The sequence below is a fragment of the Martes martes genome (genome assembly GCF_963455335.1).
Source record: "Martes martes genome assembly, chromosome: 4".
Classification (NCBI taxonomy): Eukaryota; Metazoa; Chordata; class Mammalia; order Carnivora; family Mustelidae; genus Martes; species Martes martes.
This window is the reverse complement of record NC_137891.1, coordinates 136,134,338-136,158,324: the sequence shown is the minus strand read 5'-3', so window position 1 is coordinate 136,158,324 and position 23,987 is coordinate 136,134,338. Positions and strand designations below refer to the sequence as shown.

The 23,987-nt window shown below is 44.1% G+C and overlaps 1 protein-coding gene across 1 annotated transcript in view; it reads right to left on the bottom strand.

Annotated features, from left to right (window-relative positions):
- Positions 1-23,987, bottom strand: part of WLS (Wnt ligand secretion mediator) — a 101,344-nt gene that overhangs the window by 4,393 nt on the left and 72,964 nt on the right. The window contains exons 4-11 of the mRNA XM_080802137.1: positions 23,458-23,619; positions 22,315-22,451; positions 19,384-19,552; positions 17,927-18,024; positions 17,540-17,603; positions 15,456-15,599; positions 14,162-14,245; positions 6,814-6,967 (exon numbers count right to left, since the gene is read on the bottom strand). Coding sequence (XP_080658263.1) covers positions 6,814-6,967; positions 14,162-14,245; positions 15,456-15,599; positions 17,540-17,603; positions 17,927-18,024; positions 19,384-19,552; positions 22,315-22,451; positions 23,458-23,619 — 1,012 coding nt within the window. The remainder of the gene's footprint in view (positions 1-6,813; positions 6,968-14,161; positions 14,246-15,455; positions 15,600-17,539; positions 17,604-17,926; positions 18,025-19,383; positions 19,553-22,314; positions 22,452-23,457; positions 23,620-23,987) is intronic.

Genomic DNA, 23,987 nt, shown 5'->3' with positions numbered 1-23,987 from the left:
ATGTGCTAAGGTAACTCCAAGATTGTTTCACAGAATCTGGGAGACCAGCAGTCTTAGAACATTATGGGGCTACCTAATTCTGTCCTCACAACCACCAAAACGAATGAACAACCTGTTACCCAGACCTGGAAGCCAGAAAGTTCCCGCACCATGAGTTCATATTTCTTTAGGTCAGACTCAGTGCACACTGGAGCCAAGATTCCCAACCATCTGTGTCTACCTCCAAAGCTTATGTTCTTTTTATAACACTCTTGACTTCATTCTTTCCTGTGGAATTTTCTCTAGTCCCATACTGACCTCCCTCCTATTCACCTTCAAAACTAAGTTCAAACGGTAACTCTCTGTAACAGAGTCCAGCCTGGTTCATGGCAGAACTAAAAAATACAAAGAGAGTAGAGTATTTGTAAAGCTAAACTATTTCCATGGAAAGGACTAACGGCTGACTCTAAGGTTATGTCCTTCCTACACTTTGGGTGTTAAAAATAAATTGGACAGTAGGGGGCGCCCGGGTGGCTCAGTCGGTTAAGCACCCGTCTTGGGCTCAGGTCATGATCCCAGGGTGGCAGGATGCAGTTCCCTCATTGGGCTCCTTGCTCAGTGGGAAGCCTGCTTCTTCCTCTCCCTCTATCCCTCCCACCCTGCTCCTGCTCTCTCACACACACACAAAAATATATATACATTTTTTTAAGTGGAGAGTAGGTTCTTAAAAATCTTCAAAAAATTTTTTTCAAAGAATATAAATAACCACTACAGTTTCTGATAGGTACTAAGTGCTCATTACAGCATCCACAAAGACTCTCCTGGTACACACCAATCCAGGTCTTCCCTGCTCCACTGTGTGTGGATGGTTTAGCCCAGCACAGCAGCCCTTGTGTTCCCCATGGAACCCTCAGCTGAAAAATAGGTGTGCCTTGGGATGGCTTGTTTGTGACCCCTTCCAGGGGTTGGGGCACAGTGGCCTGGATCCAGCCATCTTTTAGTCACTTTCAGGCATTTAGGTGGTTTATATCAGGCATGGGGTGAGCCATTCCCCACCTACCTCCAAAGTACCTCTAGATACCAAGTACCAGGCAACTGCAAGAGGGTGGACACAATAAAACCTAGGCATTTTGAGTGAAATCTTAATGTTATGGGCTGAATTATATCCTTCCAAAATTCATTTGTTGAACTCCTAATTCCTAGTACCTCAGAATGTGACTATATGTGGAGACAGAGCCTTTAAAGAGGTATGGACGTTAACATGACGTCATAGGGAAGGTCCCTAATCCAATATGACCTATGTCTTTATGTGAAAAGGAGATTAGGGTACAGAGAGACACAGACGAAAGACCATGTGAGGACACAGAGAGAAGATGACCATCCACAAGCCAAGAAAAGAAGCCTCAGAAGAAACCGGTCCTGCCGAAGCTTTGATCTTGGACTTCCAGTCTTTAGAACTGTGAAAAAATACGTAGATTTCTGCTGTTTAAGCCTCTCATTCTGTGGTATCTGCAATAGCAGCCTTCCCAAACTGATAAATTTAGGAAGCAGAAAGTTCCTCCCAAGAAGGTGATTGAGGGTAGGGTAATAGTCATTCGAAGAGCTGGAAAAAATTATTTACTTTGCCTGGGAAAGGAAAGATCAGGTCACTGGAAGAACAGCAGCCCTGGGAGAGGCATGAGACGGGAAGTGCCCAGCTCCATTCAGCAGAGCGGAGGTGCTCGGCTGGTGATGGCTTGTTCCAGGCTTCCCATCTTCATTAGGAAAAGGATATCGAGACCCACTTCAGAGTCTGAGTCCAGCCCTGGTGGTAAGACCACTTCCATCACTGCTCACAGACATCAAGAAGCCAGGCCAGCCATGGGTGGGTCATCTAACACGCAACCAGGGGAAAGGCCTCAATAAAAGGCAGCCACTGTCAAAGCCTCATGACTCAAACCAAACATTTATTGAGGCAACAAAAGCCAAAGCCACCTTTCCTGTGAAACAAGCAGCAGGAGACCTTAGAAGCCTCTGGCAGGAAAACTAACACAGCGTGGTAGCGAGCTACCAAGACATAGGACCCGGGGTTGCTGCTGTGGCTTCCAGCAGACTGAGTGTGTCAGACAGAAGACATTTACTGCGAATAGAAATAGAAAGCAACCAGTTGGCAATTAGAGCGTCTCCTGTACCCTTCGTCACAGTCATCCAGTCAGGAATTCCGTTTCTCAGTTTTTTTCGAAAACCTTCTGACAAGAATTCTATAGACAAAGAATACAGAAATGAAAGCTATTATTAAGAATTGTCTGCCTTCATAAGCAGCTCCAACTTTTTTTCCACATGAATTGGTGGCTGAGGGGGTTTGGACAGTTTGTTGAGTGTGGACAGTATCGATGCTGAGCCCCTGGGAGATGCCGTCTTCGCTCCGACCTAAGGTTAACATCAGCCCGCTGCAATTCGTGTCTGCTTGGGAAGACAACTAGAATGATTCACAAATTGCTTATGGGAACAGGTAAAAAGAACAACTTTAATGAGAAGGTAGCAGGAGCCGGGCAGAAAATGTGAAGGTCCTTAAAAGAATGAGGCCTAAAATATCTTTGCTAAATTAAAACAAGTCGGGGCGCCTGGGTGGCTCAATTGGTTGAGAGACTGCTTTCAGCTTGGGTTGTGATCCTGGAGTCCTGGGATTGAGACCCATGTCGGGCCCCCTGCTCGGCGGGGAGTCTGCTTCTCCCTCTGACCTCTCCCCTCTCATACTCATTCTCTCTCTCTCAAATAAATACATAAAATCTTTTTTAAAAAAGTTGTATGTCTGTTTGTATATGTGTGTATACAAACACACAACACATATGTATACACACATACACACATAAAATGATTATACTTAAAGATATACATATATGTATGTATATGAAATAACTGACGTGAGAACGTTTCTGTCACGAGCTATGATAAATCAACCAACTAGAAGATGCAACTCAGAGCTCCACACCTTTGCAGCACCCACCAGCTGCTAACAACATGAAAGTGTTCCAGCCTAGAGCTGTTCTGCCATGTCCCGAGTTTCAAGAGGCAGCCAAAGAAGCCTTGCCTCTCAGACCAGGCTACTAGCTCCATGAAAGCAGGGACTGTGTCTTGGTCCCTCCTTTGGGCTTCAGGTCACTCCATCTGATCAAACCTGACACAGTGCTAAGTACTGAGGTACTCAGTGGTTCATTTCTAAGGGTCATTTTCCGATACACACAGTAAAAGAGAAACACATGTACAAGAAAAAAAATGCTCTTTAGAAAGCCAGCCTTTCTAGAACCTGCCATCTGCTTTGTTTCTCTCCGTCCATTCCTTGACCAAAAGGGAGAGGCTAAAGTCTATGCTCTCTGCTTTCATTTCCTTCCTACCCACTCCCTCCTGACAGTTCTTGGCATCTCCTCTCCACGTCCAAACAAAACAATCCCTCTCAATGTTCCTTCTCTTTCTTTATCCCCTTTGGCTGCATCAGAAACCACCTGCCAAGCTCCTGGAAAGGAGCTTTTTCCAGAGGTCCATCTCACCAAGGCAAGAAGCACCACACACCTGGGATTCATTCTCCATAGCCAGAGATCTGAATTCTTGGCTCTGGACCTTAAAAGCAAAGGAGCGGGGGAGCCCAAGCCAACTTAAAAATAAAAACTTTCCACGGGAAAGGGAAAGGAGCATGGGAAGGCTGGGGGAGGAGAAGGGATGTCATCCAGAGATCCAGAGAATTTAAAAATACAGTGTAACCCCCGAGGAGTTCATTTTCTAGGTTTCCATAATACTTTGAACTAGCTCTTTCCAAGGAGCTTCAAAATCCTGTAACTCCTGGGAGACACTGTGTGGTCTCGCGGTAGACGAAGAGATGAGAAGTGAAGGAGGGCAGAGAAGGAACATGATCCGAGAACCCGACGTGGAAAAGCCCCTTCCAAAGGCATGAGGTCACAGCACCACGCGGGAATGGAAGGACACAACAAGCTGCCGGGGGCTCACGGGCTGCTGTGAAGTCACAGCTGATCATGTTACCATCACAGAACAGCTAAGTTGTGTGACTCGTGTTTATGATCAGAACAGGGTCCCAAAAGAGCCTGCCCACTTAACTGCTTGAAAATTTGTTTTTTCAACAAGGGCCCTATTGGCATTTTAGGCTGGACAAATTCCCTACTCCAGGGGACTATTTTGCTCTTGGCAAGACACTTAGCATCCTTAGAATCTGTCCCCTAGATGCTAGTGGCACCCTGACAATCCCAAAACAAATAAACACAAATACTTTTGGCAAGGGATTTGGGGGATAGGACCTCCTGGTGAGAACTAGCTTTTGAGCCTTCTGTGAAGTTACAGGTCAAGCCGCCTTCAACCTCTCCCTGCCCCCAGCCCAAATCTGATGGGAAGTGCTATTCTCAATTGCAAAGTTTCTTTAAGCCTCAGAGGGTGGCTGTTGTGCAGAGTAAGAAGTCCCAATGGGAGCTGCCTAATACCTGGCTTGCAAATAAAGCATTTGGCCCAATAGGGTGACCTCTAAGGGGCTGGCCACAGCTCTGGCTTCCACGTGCCTAAAAGTGCTAGGATGGGCAAATTCTTACCAGTGTTGGGAAACCCCTTACCTGGGACAGAATCACCCCCCTGAGCTGCCACTTTATCATAAGAGATGCTCCTCTTTGCCAATGGGAAGAAAGAGAACCACAGACCTTCATGGTTCCAAGACTTTAAGAGATCACACAACTGGGAGAAGTGGTGCACAGAGGTTAAGTAGTATGCCAGAGTCACTGAACCCAAACCACCAGAATAGTTTACATAAAGTGCTCTAGTATGTGGTCAGTATTCAATAACTATTACCCATTAGTAGTATCATTCCAACTTCCCAGGAAGTCCAGTGACCGCTTTATGGGGAATTTCCCTGGAAGGCAGGAACTTCATCTACTGGATTCCTGCTCAATACTCTCAAGTCGAGGACATGTCCATGTGGTTTCTGTCAAAGTCCAACAGGATGACCATGAAATGAAATTAAGATTCTTGTTCACAAGCCCAGAACCCCTTCCTGCTGGCGTTCTGGAGGTCCACTATTTGAGAGGTTATGTGCCACCATTTCCCACACTGAGTGCGACCAGCCAAGGAGCAGGAAGGAAGACAGGCCTGAGGGATACTCTTACACAGAAGTGGCAAGTATGGTGTTAAGGCGGATGGTAGCTGAGAATCATCTACGGCTCCAACTTTCAACAGAGATGCCCTTCACTTCCCACACCATCACTGTCATCACCCCCTCCTTTTAACTCAGCTCTCAAGATCAATGGCCCACCTCTAAAATATGAAAGCTAATCTAGAACGCTTATTTCTAAAGCATTAATTCAAAGAACATTTTCAAAGCACCCTTAAGAACCTGTCCTTGCTCTTAAGGAGTCAGTATTCCAACAGGAAAGAGAAGACACAGGCAAATACATCTACTACATTTATACAGCAAGTGTCATATGAAAAGGATAATCGTGTTTCCCCAGGCCTGTTCCTTAGAACACCATTTCCAAAAAAAAAACCAAAAAAACAAAAAACAAAAAAAACAAAAAACACTGCCGGGAAAAGGGGGTCCAGGGCCAAATAATTCAATAATTTTGGGGAATGCTATTACTCCCACATTTAAAAAGACCTATAGTAAAAATTAAGGTACTGAAGGCATTAAGATGTCCTGCAGTAAAAACCTCATTAGTGCCAATTAAAAACCCAATGGTTCTCAAATTTGACTACTAAAACCCAGCAATATCCCATGGCAACAACATTCTATTGGATATAGTTTTCTGGGCTCCAACTGGAGTGTTCTGGAATAGGTTTCAAGAAAGCAGCAGCATTTTGAATGAGCCCAGAAGGTGGGGAGGGTTTTATTAGACCCAAATGGACTCAGAATATGAATCCATTCATTCAACACACACTTGTGTTGAGTACTTCCTATAAGCAAGGCCCCGCCGTGGTCCCACAGCAGACATGCAGACCTAAAGCCCTGGACTTTGCTCCAAGGGAGTGAAGGGCACTGGCTTGGATTTGAGAAGGAGCATCTAATACTTGGGGAAGAGCGAGAACACGGCAAGGGTAAAGCAGGTGTGAGAAAGAGAAGGCAGAATAAGGGTGGGGCCCAACAGTGTAGGACTGAGCTGTCAGAGAAAAAGGAGCTATCAGATATGTTGTTTACCAGGCCACCTATTCCAAGTTAAGAGCATGGCCTAGAGCAGTGACAGTCATTTCCCTCTGCCACTGCTGGTAGAGACACCCCAGTCAAGCACTTCCCTTCTCTGGGCCTCTGTTTCATCATCTACAAAACAGCCAGACTGGCTAGGTTCCCTAAGGTTCTTGTAGCATCAGTAGCATTTAGGGAGAAGACGGCCATGGGGACAGGTGAAGAGCTATTGGTGTGGACGCAGGTCAACAGCCTTGCACAAGATTGGGCAGGAGAAAAATGAAGCCAGCTCAGTCTTCAACTCTCTGAACCCAGTCCCACTCCACCTGATAGCTTAAGATCATGCTTCTCAAATCAGAAGAATAAATGCGGCATAATCTCCGAGAGTCAATTTTGCCCAAAAAATTGAGGAAAGCAAATTTAAGTTTTATACTAAAAGGGGCACCTCTTTCAGACTAGACTGCAATATTCTCAATGTTTGAAGATTTAAAAAAATGCACAAGGACTTAAAGAAGTATCTGCCCTGTGCTGGCTTTTTGTCTTATGGCTCCCCAGTACCCTAGGGGTACTCACTGACATTTGGAGGGCAAGTCTGACCAGGGAACCCAGAGGCTTTCCTAAGTGGATCTTGTAGAAACTGAAGCTGAATTATCCTGAATAAAGCTCTGCTAAAGAGACAAACTCACCATTGGACTGGTCTTCCCCATAGTTCTTATGGGAGGGCGCATATAAGAACATCAAAGCAAAGACATACAGGTTCCACATCCCATAAATGCCTGTGAAAAAGGCACTGTTCACTTGGACTGTGACGCCGCCCCACTTCCAATGGCCTTCCGTCACCTACGGAAAAAGGACAGTAACATTTAATTGGAACCAAGAAGAAACATAACACGGAGACAGGAATCAACCCACACAAAAACCGAATGTCTTCTATATATGGGAAAAGTAAAGGGCCTTGTAGGACACCTGTTTTTCTTTTTTAGGTGATTTATTTATTTATTTTTGAAAGAAAGAGAGAGAGTGAGGGAGCACGAGTGGGAGAAGGGGCAGAGGGAGAAGGAGAAGTAGACTCCCTGCTGAGCAGGAAGCCCAATGGATTCGGGGCTTGATCCCAGAACCTTGGGATCATGACCTGAGCCAAAGGCAGACACTTAACCGACTGAACTACTCAGGCACCCAGACCTCTTTTTTTAATCTAAATCATACTAGTATGAATTTATGTTCACTGAGGGTTTACTGTGTGTCAGATACAAAGTCAGTGGTTCTCCTGTTGGATGCGTATCAGAATCACCCAGGGAGTAGCTCTTTCTTAAATAACAATACACGGTTATCCCTAATTTATGGAAATTGTGTTTGAGTCTCACACTTATCCACAACTCTGACTCTTCCTCTGCGGTCTGTCTTCCCAGCTCGATGTAAACTCCCTGCAGGCAGAGACCACTTCTGACCTGTTTACTGCCATACCTTGGTGCCTGGTGCCCCACAGGGGCTCAGTGAAGACAGGCTCATTAAATAAGTGAGTAGCCTTCCTTAGTGGGGCAGTGCAGGGAAGCAGAAAAGACACGGGCCTGGAGTCAGAGATCAGGATACAAATGCAGACTTTACCACTTACTCTGTTTAATGTAAGAGAAGATTAAGACTCTGAACTGCAGTTTCTTTAAGTACAAAGTAGAGGAGTGCCTGGGTGGCTCAGCTGGTTAAGATCTGCCTGCAGCTCAGGTCATGACCCGGGAGTCCTGGAATCGAGTCCCACATCAGGCTCCCAGCTACCCAGAGAATCTACTTCTCCCTCTCTCCTCTGCCCCTCTCCCCTGCTTGTGCTCTCTCTCTTGCTTACTTGCTCTCTCTCAATTAAATAACTAAAATCTTAAAAACAAAAACAAAACAAAACCCTACAAAACAAACTTGCAGGGTTACTGAGGAGAATTAAGTAAAAATGTTTCTAGAAATTTCCTAAGACAGCGGCGCCTGGGTGGCTCGGTGGTTAGTTAAGCCTTAGGCCCAGGTCATGGGATCAAGCCCTGCATCAGGCTCTCTGCTCAGCAGGGAGCCTGCTTCCCCCTCTCTCTCTGTCTGCCTCTCTGTCTACTTGTGATCTCTCTCTCTCTCTCTGTAAAAAAAAAAAAAAAAAAGAAATCTAAAAAAAAAAAAAGAAATTTCCTAAGACAGTGAACAATAAATCTATGTCTATAATGTCACTCTATGTAAGTCACTCATGAAGGTAATTATGAATCTTTCACACCCTTTACAGTTCTCCAGGAATGTTTTGAGGCTGCCTTTCTCTATGTTAATGACTTCGTAATTGTTTCGAGGGCTGTCTGATGACATATGGATTACACTAAGAACTGTCAACAGAACTACTGAGCTGAGTGACTAAAAACTTATGCCAGTTCTAAAATCAATGAAATGATTCTAACCACTTCTGCTTGCTACAGGAAATCATAAATGGAGTAGAAGAATACTGGACAAATGTCCCTGTGAGAACTTAATGAGGCTGGGTTATATAAGCCATTTCTAGGAGCCCCCTCTCCTAGGAGCTACAGTGTGAGATGGTAAGCTATATCTAAATGTTAATGACTTTGACAAGCTGGTGGATTTCAACTCCTATTCATGAGGCAATGGGTCTATATTCACCTGACACCTTTTTTATACCTCATGACCCACTGGGGCCCCAGGCATAATAAAGTTATAAGTGTAGGTATTTCCTTTTGAAAGACCTGGAGTGTCCATTAATTAGGTTAACTAATTGTAGACTTAGCAATTTTAGTTTGGCCTTGGTGATACATAATTTTTTCATTCTTGTGATGCATAAACCACTAATCAGGAATGCTTACTTATTTTTGGAAATAATTCACTTGATACAATGTGCTCAGGAATATTTTTGGCAAAGAAGAATTTCATAACCATTTCTGATTTTAGAACAATGTATGAGCATTCAAACTACTTAGAACGAACTTCTTAGAAATGTCTCCAAATGTCACTCTTCTTAAAAGAAGAGAATACCCTAATTTTATAAAAATTACAGTACTTAGGGCATACTTAAGATGATTTTAATGCATATAATGGAAGAGAAGAGGAAGTCTTAAGATAATTCCTGGAAACATATGTGCCTGCTGTCATAACAAAGGGAACAGTTCTGTTTGAGAGGACAGAGGGGAGGCCGGACTGGGTGAACTACAGGTAATGATGGAGTAAGGCAGCTCTAATTTTCTTCTACTCTGTTAAGACAGCAGGCCCCTCAATAGGTCTCTCTCCTGCAAGAGACCCTACTTCCTATGACATAAGCTGGGAATCCTCAGTACCTTTTTGCTGAAAGTGATTTTTGTTGGGACTGGCATGACAGATCTAAGGAAATGCCCACTGTACACCTGGTTCACAATGGTATTTGACAGATGGATGTTTGTTGAATGATTATGGATAAAAGTACAGGCATATGTAGGAATGCCAGTACATGAAGTAGAAAGGGAGGATAGAAACAGTAGTTTGAAGGAAATATCTGATGGCAAAGTAAAGAGAAACTACTGCATTCCACAGTAAAGGATGATGACTGTACTTGAAAGTAAGTCAATGGGCAGTAAGTATTATTTCACTTAACTATTACTCTCTAACACAGATATTAGCAAAACTAAGACTTTTTAAAATAACAAGGGTAATAATAGTTAACATTTATTCAATGCTATTATGTCAGGCACTACTGTAAGAATTTTACATGGAGGATATTATTTAGTCTTAATAGCTTCATTAGTTGGCAGGTAGCATTTCCATTCAACACAGGGGAAAACTGTGCCACAGTGAGGTACGTTATCTTGCCCAAGATTGCTCAGTCAGAAAGTCGTGACTCTGACTCCAAAAGACGATATTCTTAACCATTATGTAATAAAAGAGTAGGAATATTATCTTTTTTTTTTTTTAAGATTTGATTTACTTATTTGACAGAGAGAGACACAGCGAGAGAGGGACCACAAGCAGGGGGAGTGGGAGAGGGAGAAGCAGGATTCCTGCAGAACAGGGTGACGCGGGGCTCAATCCCAGGACCCTGGAATCAGGACCTGAGCCAAAGGCAGATGCTCCATGAGTGAGCCACCCAGGTGCCCCGAGAGTAGCAATATTAACCTAAAGAGTGGTGAGTCCGTTAAGTTATCATATGGAGCAACTATTGTGGAAGACCAGATTTCCTTTGAAAATTCACTTAATTAACCATAATGCAAATTATTATACAGCGTATATATACACAGGTTTGTAATCTCAAATCCATAGAGTAAAACAGACCTAGTAATATATGATATTCAAAACTGGATCTATATGCAAAATACAACTTTACAGTAGAACTGCTGAAAGAAGATGCTCATACCATGAGGGGGACACAGGTGCTCAGATGGCCTGAGGAACTAGCAGATTCATGCCCCCATCTCAGGTTTGCTGTGAGACACCCGCACCTTGTTTAGTGTAAGGTTGCAGAATTACCATTACTATTTAATTTGTAATCCCTAAATGTATTACTTCCTGCTGAGGGCAAAGAGTTAAGTCTGCATATATGAGCTATATACAGAGTCACTCAACTGTGGGTGTGTGCCCGTCTCCTCTCTCAGTTATTCCTGCCTGGGACCTCCTGCGTTCTGAGCATGTTCCCCCCGACAGGAACCACAGTAAGCAGCCTCAACAGAGCAGGCCTTGTGAACCTGAAATCTTATTAATGCCAAAGCACAGAGGTGACAGTCACTCCATTTTAACTTCCAGAGAAAAAAAAATCAGATAGCTCCAACCAAAAAAGAAAAAAAAAAAGAAAATCATCTTCCCTCTGCATAAGTCTTATTTCTAACAGTCCCTGTTTTTCCTGATTTAACATTTGAACAATTTACTTTTGTGTGAAACCACCCAATTATACCCCTGGAGCCAAGTGAAGGTCAAATCCCTTTACACCCAGTAGTCTTGACAACCAACATTCCACTTAACAACAAGATTTCCAAATCCCAGACACAGGCTCTCTTACTGGAAACATTTCCTCTGTGAGTAACAGAATGAAGTGATCACACACACAAAAAAGAGCTGGGGACAGGCTCTCTGGGAGTTTGCTGCATGGGGCCTGACCTGAATGTCAGGCACCTGGGGGTCCCCTTAGTGGAGGTTGGTGACCTTCTCCCCTGTATTGCACTTCTGTTCCCTACTGCCCGCCACCTCTACACGGAACGCCTCTTTCTTTTCCAGAGAAAAGGGGCTAAAATACCAGACTGTGATGTACCATCTCTCGGTTGCTAGGACTGAGGCCATTAAAATGGCAGGCATTAAAAGACTGCCCCACAGGACCCAGCTACAAAGCCTCAAGGTCACTGCATTCCACAGCTTCCTGTGGGCCCTTCATTCCTGGCCTCAGAGCTTCAATATCCTGGCGAGATCCCCTCGCATTATATTTCATGGGGCTTAAATGCAAGCTCTCTCAGCAAGCCCGAGAGCATAATGGGAGTTTTAATACATTCCTTTTACCTAAGGCTGGGATCTATTTCAAAAAGTTACCCAATAGGTTTTCTTTCAGGTGAGCTCATTGCTGAGACATTCCAAAATGACATTAAAAAATAAATCCTCTGATGACTATATTAGTACAGTACCTGGGACATGGAGAGTTATGCTTGAAAACGTCTTAGATATCTATAAATAAACCTTAAAAAAATAACCCAGCAGGAGGAATGTGAGGAGCTAACGGAATCCAAAAGAGCTCGCTGCTACCCCCTTGGAGTTGAAATCCACCCCGGGCGGACTGTCGCTCCGGCAGATATAAAAAGCCAGCCACAGGCTGGAGCCATGTTAGAAAATACTGGGGCAACGGAATATTAATCTTTTTCTCCAAAGAAAAGCCACAAACTGTTCCTTGGAAGAACTGGCCTCCCTTGCTTGAAAATGGTGCACTGTGTAACACAGACAAGGCTAAATTCGAGCAACACGTGTGGATTGCCTTCAAGATCAGCCCGCTGTCCCTTCCTGACTTCAGGTGGAGGGGACTCTTGGCTGAGCCAGGTGAGTGAGCAGCATGGGGCAGTGGGAGCGTGGCGGCAGCTTTCTGAGGTGGCAGAGACACGTGTTAAGACCCAAAGTGCCCTTTGTTTCTGCCTTCCTAAGAATATGCCTCGGGATTGCCTTTCATTCCTCAGCCCAGCTGACTAGAAGCTTCTGTTTCTCCAAGGAGTGCATCCTGCTCTCTCAGATTCACTGAGTGTCCCCGTGTGTTACTGAGGCCCTGGAGGACTGGACACTTGGGTCACGTGAAGGAATCAGCCAAAGGACAAGTCAGCCCTCAGACACCCTTGTTGGAGCCCCAGCTGGGTGAATAAAAAACTCATTCAGAATCTGAAATATGCTACTGCACTTGGAGTGGCGACTGAAGTTTCCTCGGTTTCATAAACAGTCTGATACAAACACGGCACTGGTGTAGGTCATAGCAGATGTGGTAAGCAGAAATATTGAAGACAGATGTGTACTATTTGTTTTATTTGTTTTCCACACCCATTTCAGCCTTCAATAGCAACACTCACACTGCCCACTGGGCAGAGCCCAACATGGCTCTAGGGGCTCCTAACATGGTCAGAAGCACCCTGGGGTATCCCTGCAACAAGTTCAAGGGGTCCATGAACTGGAAGGAGAAAAACTGTATCTTTATTTTCACCATTCTCTAACTGAAAGTTACCATTTCTTGCAATTATGAAAGTAGAAAACAAAGTCCTGTCAATATTAACACTAGCATTACCTGTAATTTTGTTACCAACAGAAATCATGACATTTTCATAACAATCACAATTACAGATACATATCCGTAACATCAATAACATGGATAATTGCAAATATCTTTGAAGTCCAAAGTATCATATTTTACTCATTTAAAAACATTCAAAGAAGAGGCCCATAGCCTCCAGCAGGTTGCCCTTGGGGTCTATGGTACAAAAAAGCACCGGAGCCCCTCCACTAGAAGGAAATGAGCCAGCACAATGAGACAAGTCGGTCCTAAGGCTCCACCTGTGCAACTAACATTCTCAGTTTGGGCCAAAAACAGGGATGACAGAACAGTTCGGGGAAAAAAAAAAAAAGTCAAAAGGACTGGGTTCTTGTGCCTAACTTACTGAATGGCCTTTGGCACAACATTCACCCTTTTTGTCATTCCCAAGAGCACAGCTATTCCCGCCCACAATGTGCCAGGCACTCTGCAAATCACTTTGCAGGCATTACTTCCCGTGGTCCTTCCAGCCACCTTTTGTCGTGGTACTATTCCATGCATTCTACTGATAAGAAAATTCAACCTTAGAACTGTCAAGGAATCTATCCACCACCCCACCCAGCTGGAAAAAGCTCCAATGGGAAATGTCCCTAAGGCCATCTGGTTTCATAGCTAGCAACTGAGCTAACAACCCCTACCACGGTACTTACCCACAGGATTTTTGTGAAGCTCAAGTGAATGGCAGGTAGTTTGTCTGTCAGATTTAAACAGGGCTTTCCACTTTCCAAAGCCAGTTACCAACATTTTAAAATTATTACCACTGTTGAGGTTTTCAAGTATAGCAAAATTTTGAGTGTTAGAAATACCCTGCAGAAAGGTAAGATTCTATCAAGGGGACTTGTGAGTTGTGGTTCATGTTTAAGTGGCAATATAATTATCACAAAGAATGGCTGATGGACAGTAAGAGGATCTACGTTAATGCCAGATAAAGATCAAGTCCAGCTAATACTTGCTTGTTGGTGTTCTGCTATAGGGCTTAAAAACTGCATTCCCTTAAGTAAATGAAGTAAGCGCCCTTCAATCTGGCTGCAGGCTTTTAATTTATGTGGCAACTTCCTTCCTCCTACAAGGTTGTACCGAAAGGGAAAATTCCATCCGCCTCTAGCCAGGTGGTTAAGTCCCAGAGTGGAGCAGCCTTAAAAAACATGGCTTGAGGAGCTGCCCAGCATTACAGCCTCTCTGCTCCTTTCTTAGCAGCTCTCTAGAACTTTCTGTGCAGAGTGGAGGTACCCTTCCAGGAACATTCTCACCCTGACCCTTCAGGGGCCACCTACCTGACTCACGATGAAGAAAATGACAGTCATAGCAGCGCAGGCCAAGGTGATCAGCATGAGGAACTTGAATCTGAAAATCAGCCCCTATTGGGAAGGAGAGAAAGAGCAGTTTACCACTCTCCCGGCTAGCACTAATTCTTTTCCCAAGATATAAATCTGTAAGAAAAAAACAATTTAAAAAAACCTATAAAACAAAAGCCCTAAGAGGGACTAGTAAAATAATTTCACATACTAACATTTCTCCCGCAGAGGTGAAGCTGGCTGAAAATCTTATTGGGCCAAATATTTCTTATGTTCTTATCTCTCACGAAACAGTGATACCAGAGCCTGGGGAAATTATATTCACTGCACGTTGTGAGGCTGCTAATTTCCCTGCTAAGCTGGTTATGCTTCTCTGCAAGGGTTCAAAGTCACCAAATCCAAGTTTTCTGCGGTTGTAATAAAATTCTGCTCCAGTGAACAAAAAGAAATGTGCATATTAATCAACATGAAGTGGATTTGGTTGAATTTTCTCATGTGTCACTCCAGCTTTAGAGACAGGCAAAGCTTCAGAGAGTGCCCAAGGTTTCCTGAGAGCAGGATTTAAGAGAACCTGTGTTTCAGGGAGACACACCTCTTATTCCAGGGCTCTTAGCTGCAGATCCACCGCACAGAAAAACCCTGCGGTTCTGCAGTTTCTGTCTCCTTTCACAAGAGGAAATAGGCCCATGTCTCCAAGGACTCAGGCATGAGTCCAAGGGATCCTTGAAAAATTAAGAATGTGTTGCCTACATTAGAGATCGGAGGATGTTGAGTGTTTTCCCTTGAATGAGGCACATAATCTTTCAACAGAGATTACTGAATTCTATCTGATCACATGATGGATATTTTTGGGGAAATGTGGCCCCTTAGAGTCTAAAAATCAGATCACCTGGGCTGAAGCCCAGGCTCTGGCAAGGGAACCTTACCTAAAGCCTCACCCTGGTCAAAGCCCTGAGTCCACCTTATCAAATCTCCCATCTGGTATCACCCACATTCCATCCCAAAGCTGAAGAACTTGCTGAACAAGTTCACCCCTTCTGAGGACAGAAAGACAGAGAGACCACAGAAAACTCCAAGACAGACACAAACCAGCTAGATGCTGTCAGTTTTAGACTCTTATTTTGCCCAGAGACCACGCACGACAGGAGACTCCCTCCATGTGTATCTGCAATAAAGGTGTCTCATTCCAGGTGTAGGTGTGTGGTGTGTGTTTACACACCAAGCGGGAGCTCTCGAGTCACCAGTTCCCACACGAGCCTGAAAGTTTGCTCACCTCGTAGTGGAGCCGCCGGACTTTGCTCATGGCCGGCAGGCTGGACTGCTTCCCGCTGATGTTCTGAAACACCTGAAACACCATGAAGCACAGAAACAGGAAGTAGAGGCAGAGGCAGATACCAGCCACAATGATGAAGGCCATCTGATGGTTTCCAGTAAAGGAAAGGGCAGGCTTGCTGATGACACAAACACCTCTGCTCAGTTCTGCTGGCAACGACACCCATGGTCTCCAAACAGGGGAATAAGATAGTAAAACCTGGCATTCTAATGCCAGAGATAGCGATTTTTGGACACAAAAGTACAAAAGAGCGCAATGTTCCAAGCTGCTTTCTGAGGTGAGTGAGAAGAGGAATAGAGCCTTGCTTATTAGAAATGCAGACTCCAGGGCCCACCAGAGACCTACTGGATCAGAAACTGCCTCTTAACAAGATTCTCAAGAGACTGGTACCACGAGACATTCGAAAAGCACTAAAATAATGGGTGTTGGTTGCAAATGACTGGTCAGGTAGAATGCTGCATTAAAATCACCAGAAGTTATAACACAGCCCAGGTTCCATGGCAGATCTATGGAATCCGATTTTCCAAGAGCAAGGAAACCATGTATAATCATGTTTGAGAACCAGTGGGCTAGTGCTTGGATTTTTAGAAGGAGACCGAGACACCCGGTCAGGGGGTGATGATGTGGGGGTTGGGAGGAGTCGCTCAAGGCAGGCTGGGCATGGGATGGAAGGTCTTCCGGTAAAACCAGGGATGAAGTTCTGCCTGCAATTTTCTGTCACCACAAGAAAAATCTTGTCAAATGGAACAGAGAGCAGAAGGACAGACGGCCAAGGTGGGAGATGAGCGTAGAAGCAGCATATACTTTGAAACTGATCCGGGCAACTCTGAGACCTATCTTGAAAGCTCAACTGGAGAATCACCAAGGTTTGGAGAACGCTGAGCTGGCTTGGGAGGCAGGTGACCTGAATCTAAGTCCCTTCTGCTACAACTCTACCCCAAGTTGCATATTTTAAGGTATTTTAACAACTGTGAACTCAGCGTGTATATTTCATTAAAAAATATATTTAATGCAGTTTCTCCTTCTTTCCTAAAGCCGACAGCACCCTGGAATGAAGGGAATACAGTTTTTGCTACAGGCCCTGACATTTTATTTGCCTCCCTGGACCTCCAACATATGTGTACAATGAAATGGCTAAAGCAGACTTAACACTGTAAGTACTCCCTGTGCTGTGCAGTTCACATTTTCGGGAGGAAGGATGGGAGCAGGGGAGAGCTCAACTCTCTCATCTCCAAGGTAACGATACCACAGAATCAGTTGGCTCACAAAGGTCTTGTGATACTAAGAAGCCCACGCAAACATCATGGCCAGACAAAGCGTATTTACCAGCACATGACCAGATAGTATCCATCAAGAAAGAATACAACTCCAGCCTCTCTCCCCACTACAGAGAGTCTTTTTCTCCCACAGCACTTAACATATTATTCAGGAAGATAAAATATTTAAATCCAGCATCCTAAAGGGGAGAAGCAAAGACTGTGGCTTCCGCTTCACGAAGATAACTCAGACCAAGTGTACGCCAACCAGCCAGAAACCTCGGCTGCTGTGAGCTCTGGAACGAATCACCTTAGTCTCATCTCTACACGGTCTCAGAAATGAACAGCCACTGCGTGGTATGCCAGCACACCAAAGTCACCATAAGAAGTCTCACACGCGGAAGGACCTCAGAAACAGGCTCTCCCCAGCGGCCCAGAGATGAACCTCTGTGGTTCATGCCAGTCATGCTTAAGTCTGCAGTAAACAAGTGTCTAAGAGATCATCCAGACAGGCTGTGGTAAGACAAGCAACTGCGATCCCTAGCCCTGGGGATACTCTGCACCTTCCTCTTTCTGCCGGCTCTTACCGGGCTTAAAAGCAAGCATTAATTCTTCTTATTTGCCTTAATTGGGCCATTCTCATTGGTCTGAGGATCAAAGCGCTGGCTGGGCACACATGGAGAACAGCAGCAGGACTTAGACCATGATCTGGGGGGACCAGGCAGCTATGGGAAGAAATGAAACCCTGAAGCCATCAAGGAAGGATACGGCCAGCTCGGTTCCAACATCTGTAGTCCAGATACTATAGAAGGGATTCGTGAGCTGTACCCCTCTGCAAAGAAAAATGAGATGGAAAGACAATTAATACAGAGGCCAAGGGGGATTTTCCTTTTCACACATCCTCTACTTCTCAGCCAGAAGGCAGGGACTGTGTGGAGACGAAGAAAAGTTCACAAACTTAAAGAGAAACAGTTTGAAGGAAAGGACCAGCACAAATATTTCAGCCCAATCCTTCTCTGAGGATGTAACCATGTCCAATGATTCTGTCCCACAAGCTCCCGGCCACCCTTCCTTTTTTTGAACCCTCCTCCCGAGGAGCTCGGGTGGACACAGGGATGCAGCTTTCAGCCCAGGATCCCACAGCCACCTGCTCACCTCTCACACATGTCAAATATGAAGAGGCAGAAAGAGCCAACAGCAATCGGTCCGACTTGCTTCCAGTATCCTGCTATGTGATTCCGCTCGTGCTGATCCTGCAGGAAATCAAAATGAAGAATGAAACTGGGGAGACCAAAGCAATTCTGGAGGTAAGTCAGTCATTGCGACAGTCCTTGCTGACCACCGGCTGTATACCAAGCATCATGCTAGACTCAAGGCATATGAGGATGAGTAAGACCAAAATCTCCATTCCAGAGGACCTCATTTTTTATCAGCCCATCCATAGGGGCTCTCACAGCCACTGGAACAGGATCCTATGGGAACACAAAAGAAAGGCCTTGTACCCTCAGCAGTGGAAGTTCTCAGCTCTGCAAAATAACTCATTCCAAATTAAATTATGTCTTATCACTTGTGTTTGTTCAGGCAGGTGGATCTGCAGAGGACAAGGTAAAGAATTTAAGGCATTAAAATACATCAAGAGATAGATCAATCTCTCTCATGGTTGGGGAAAATAGACATATGTTCTCCCTATCTCCATTAAAAGCAAGAGTGGTTCCTCTTGGTAGATACACAAAGATGCTAAGAGACAGAAAATGAAGGAATGTAGAGTGAAAACGTGGGGAAAGGCAGAAGATAAATCTTAGCACCCAGGCTGGAGACCAGGTGTGACAGTCCACACAAATCCCCTGTGGCTGGCTGTGCCACTGCTGGACCCAAGTCCCCTGTACTCCTAGCCCTGCTGCCAAGGGCTCATTCTCAGTGCATCACCGCTGGAGGACCCCTCCTGCCTACCCCAGGTGCCCCAGCCATCAGCAAACACCTCTCTCTTCTCTTACTGCTCTCCTAGAAGTGTTGCAAGTTTTCAGAAGCAATGACCAAACCTAGTAGAGTTTAAAAGCAGTCCACTACTATGAAGCTGACTGCCCAACAGGACCAAGCTCCAGCTGGCATATCACCTGAGCCACGATGTGAGGACCCCACCATTCTTATTGGTATCCATACTACCTTCGATCCCTCTGTCTGGGCAAACTGAGATCAAGGAGGTCAGTGTTTCAGGGTAACAGGGGTTACTAGGCCACCTGGACAAACTGCCCCCTGGAAAAAGCCAGACCCATATTCTCTGGGGGTTACCTTGGTCCTGGGGACAAGCAGAGCTGAAGCCAAAGCAGAAAAAACAGTAATAGTCACTGACATTGCTGGGTTTACTTCCTGTGAAATACTCACATTATTTCGATTAAATCTTACAAAAACCCTATAAACCGGGCCTTTAAAATCCATTTCACAGATGAGAAACTGGAGATTCTGGGTCAGAAAGTCACTTGCCAGAGGCCACTTGGCTAGGTAATCAGTGGTGGAGTCAGAACTTGAACCGGCATTCTGACTCCGGAGCTCAGTCCTTAACCACTGGTTTACCTTGTCTCAGCCCCGGACTCGCCCCACTCAGGAGCTCTTACCATCATGTGCTCGCCACAGAAGATGATCCAGAAGGACAGGAGCATCGCGTAGAAGATACCCTGTCGGATGTCGCCGAACAGCAGCATCCAGGTCCAGTCAAACCCAATGGAAAACCATTCCACTGGGATATTGATAAAAGTCATGGAAATCCCAAGGGCAAAGATGACTCTGATCATGAGAAAACAGCAGGAAAACCACTTTATTCACCCAGGAGACAGATTTTCTTTTTTTTTTTTTTTTTTTTTTCAAAAGGGATGTTTACTCTTTTTTTTTTTTTTAAAGATTTATTTATTTATTTATTTATTTGTCAGAGAGAGAGAGAGAGAGAGAGAGCGAGAGCGAGCACTGGCAGACGGAGGCAGAGGGAGAAGCAGGCTTCCCGCCGAGCAAGGAGCCCGATGTGGGACTCGATCCCAAGATGCTGGGATCATGACCCGAGCCGAAGGCAGCTGCTTAACCAACTGAGCCACCCAGGCGTCCCAGGAGACAGATTTTCAAAAACAAAACCAAAACCAAAAACCCAACCTAGTTTGGGGGAATTGAGATGCTACCTACTGAGACTGAAGCTATATGATTAGTTTCTTGGCTCTCGTAATGAGTTCCTATACCCAGACACAAAATGCCTTATCTTGTTGGCCCCACTGCATAATGAAGAAAGGCTATGTTAGCTTTTCTACAGAATTGAAGCTAACCTCCGTAGTACCCTGCACTTTATTTTGGTACACCAGATTAAGAGCTTCCTACAATGTTTTCCTCTCCTTTGCCTTCTTAAACAGAACACTATTCTGAACATAATTATCCTCTTCCACCCAATCAGGTAATCATTAACCTGATCATTAAAAACACTCATAATTATTATTGTGATGATGATATCCTCCTCAGCAACTATGACTTGGATAAGCATGCTTGTTTCCATAAGAAATTACTCAAAACAACAAGAAATACAACTCCTTTTAGCTGCTTGTTTAGTTTTCATTTTGCTTTTTCCCTACTGTCCTATTAATTGCCACTGCTCTATCAAATATCATTAATTTTTTCACTGACTTTTCATACTTTCAGTCATACCTATGAAATACAAGTGTTAATTAAGCACACACCAGGCATTTTGTTAGGGCCAAAGATAACTAAGTGAGGTAGTACTCTTCTACTCATGGAGACAGATCAGTGGCTAAGCCAAATGTAGAGTGTCAAGAGATGTGACAGAAGTGTGCACAGGCTGCCCCAGGGACTTCGAACCTTGACAGAGGCAGAAATTGAGAGGACTTATGAGTCATGATTGGGGAGGTGGAGGGTACTGCAAGCAGAGGGAAAAGCCTGAATCATTTGGGAATCTGCACATGGAGGAAATGACAGGACATGAGGAAAGGACAGGCCATGACATCAGAGAAGTAAAAAAGGCTGAACTCATAAAGAAACTCACCTACCCCATTAGAGAACTTATCTTGAAAGGACTGAGGATCCAATAAGAAGTTTAAACAGTGGAGTGACATCATTCATTCATTCAACAAATTCATTCATTCAACAAATTATTGGGCTCCTACTATGTGCCAGTCACTATTCTAGATGTTGGGGATATAGCAGTAAACAAAGTAGGCAAGGATCCTGCTATAATGATGCTTGCATTCAGAAGGGGTGAAAGGAGGGGTCTGCAAGGAAAGCCAACAAATAAATAGAGAATATAATGAAGAAAAATAAAGCAAGGTAAGAGAATGGAGAGAGAAGGGATATTACTTTATATAAGGGAGATAGGAAGAAGGTTCTAAGATAAGAGACATTATGGCTGGGCCTGAAGGAAATGAGGAATTGAGCCACAGAGATATCTAGGAAAGAGCATTTCAGATGAAGAGAACAGCAAGTGCAAAGGCCCTGATGTGGGAGCATACCAGGCATGTTTGAGCATCATCAAGTGGTAGAGAGGATAGGAGATGAAATCAGAAGTGACAAGGGTCCAGGTCATCAAGGGCTTTATAGGCCAGGGCAAAGGAAATGAAAAGCCAATGGAGAGAGCTTGGAGAAGAAGAGTGACAAGATCTGATTTACACTTGAACGGGAACACTGGCTGCTGTGAGAATAGACTGTAGGAAGGAAAACAGTGGAAGCAAGAAGTTGAGAGGCTCAACTTCCCAAGAAGTTGACAGGCTATTTGCAATTCTCCAGGTAAGAAATGAAAAATGATGGGGAGTTAGATTAGTGGGGTAGCGATGGATATGGCAAGATTTCCTAGTGGGCTGGATGAGGAGTTTGAAGAAAAGAGAGAAGTAAAGGATGACTCCTACTTTCTACTCTCTAACCTGAGCAGCTAAAAGGATGGAGCTGCTATTTCCTACAATGGGGATACTGGGTGCTGGGGAGAGGAGCAAGTTTGAAGAGGAAAGAAATAAAATGTTGTCCTTGGTATGCGTTACATTTTTGTGCAAGATGTTAAACAGCTGGAATTCTTGGGTTCAGGGTTGGGAGAGGCTGAGGTTGAGGCTATGAATTAAGAATCATCAGGTGCAGATGGTTAAGATCACGTATAGTGTGTTTGTATATTAATGAGAATAATCCAGCAGAAAGGAAAAGTCACTAATGTGGGAAAGAAAGGGGATGTATCTACGAGTGTTGTCCTTCTGGAGCTGAGAGGGTTGGTTTAGGAGCAAGACAGTTTGTTCACTGTGACAGAAAGGATTTGCCCCAGACCATGGGAATGAAGAGCAAAGATAGAATAGAGAGCCAGAAATGTGAGAGTGGTTTAATCCCTAGGATTTAGTAATAATTTGCATGTGAAAGCTGAAGGTGGGGGGGCGGAAGAGTCCAGGATGATTCATGGTCTAATCATCAGCCCAAGTAACACACTGACCACTTGAACTAGACCCCAGCAAAACCAGGACCATGACAGGCAGATCAGGGATGCCAGTGTTCCTTAAGAGTGCTCTGAAATCAGCTCTTACTTTTCTAGAAGCACTGGGGGTCGGGACATCATAGTGATCCTCCTCCAATACCACACCATAATGATGAAGATGCTGGGCGTAAGGAAGGTCTTCATGGCAAACCACACCTTGGTGAAGCCTCCATTTTGATGGATTCCCTAAATAGAGACCAATCATAATTTTGAAGGTGAATATATCTTATTGTTATTTTCTATCAGCAAATGCATTTTGGGGAGAGGTGAAAGCAGATCTTTTCTGCCAAACTTTCAAGATCAAGAGTTTAGCAGTCATAGCATATACTCTCTTCACGTCCTCCCTAGCCCCTCCTCAGGCACTGTAGAAATCTAAATAAAAGGCAAAAAAATGGACTCACTCTATACACCAGGAATCATTAAGAACATGATCAAAGATTCTTCTCTAAGGATTTTTATTGAAAAATTGAGATATTTTAAGATGCTCAAAATGTTGGTATTGGTAAAATGTGTTAAGGTAAATATAGTGGAATGCTAAGCAGCATTGTAAAGTATATTTATTTTTAACTCGCAATATACTATTAAATGAAAAAAAAAAACAAGGAACAAAGAAGGCAGTTGAGTAGGATCTTTTTTCTGGTAAGGATATATGTATCTATCTATATGGAAAAAACTATAAGGAGATATATCAAAACCTCAACAATGATTATTTCTCTAGATATTACAGGTCATTTTTATGTTCTATATGTTTACTTGTACTTCCTAATTTTCTACAATAAATATGTATTTTATATGTGACTTTCTTAAGATTAAAAAAAAACAAAAATCCTCTTGCTCCATGTTCTATCTTTTTGCCTATTAAACAAATCAAATGGAAAGAACCTAAAACACCACTGTTCTCTTTAACATTTGTGCTTGCAAGACATGTAAAAAAAAAATTACATTTATCTTGGTGTTATTATGCCATCATGACCATTATTAAAAAACCTTAAATGGGCATAATAATTGCATTACTTTCCATTTAAGCTGTCAGCCATCATAGGTATGTTTTCCATTTCTCAGGTGAAGCAACTGACACATGGAGATGCCAAGAGTGAGGTGGAGTTTCCTCCCAATACACATGCCCACAGACCAATGTTCTGAGCCAGTGTTCTAATGTCCCATGCTGCCAGGATCCATTAGATTCACTTACCACCAACTGAATATCCTTTATTTCCCCAATCCCGACGTTGATTTTCTTCTTCTCATTCACAGGCAGCCGGATGTTCAGAAGGTAGTACTTATGAGCTACAGACCCAATTTCCATGAAAGGAAGGACATCACATTCATAGTAACGGCCCTCATACTCTGGGGTCTGGAAGAAGAACAGAGAGTTTGTGACAGAATCACTATTTCCAATAGACTATGTCTGAATTGTCTCACCTTTGGCTCATATCCCTAATGCTAAAATGGATACCTTAGAGCTACAGATTAGAGGGCACAATGAAGGCATGGTATCCATTGGCTTCCCCTCACCGCCCCACCCCAAAAAACCCAAACACATTTGAAGCAGAACCAGAAATTTTTTTTTTTTAAGATTTTATTTATTTATTTGACACATAGAGAGCACAAGCAGGGTGAGCAGCAGGCAGGGGGTGGAGGGAGAAGCAGTTTCCCCATGGAGCAGGGAGCCCGATGCGGGGGCTCGATCCCAGGATGCTGGGATCATGACCTGACCTGAAG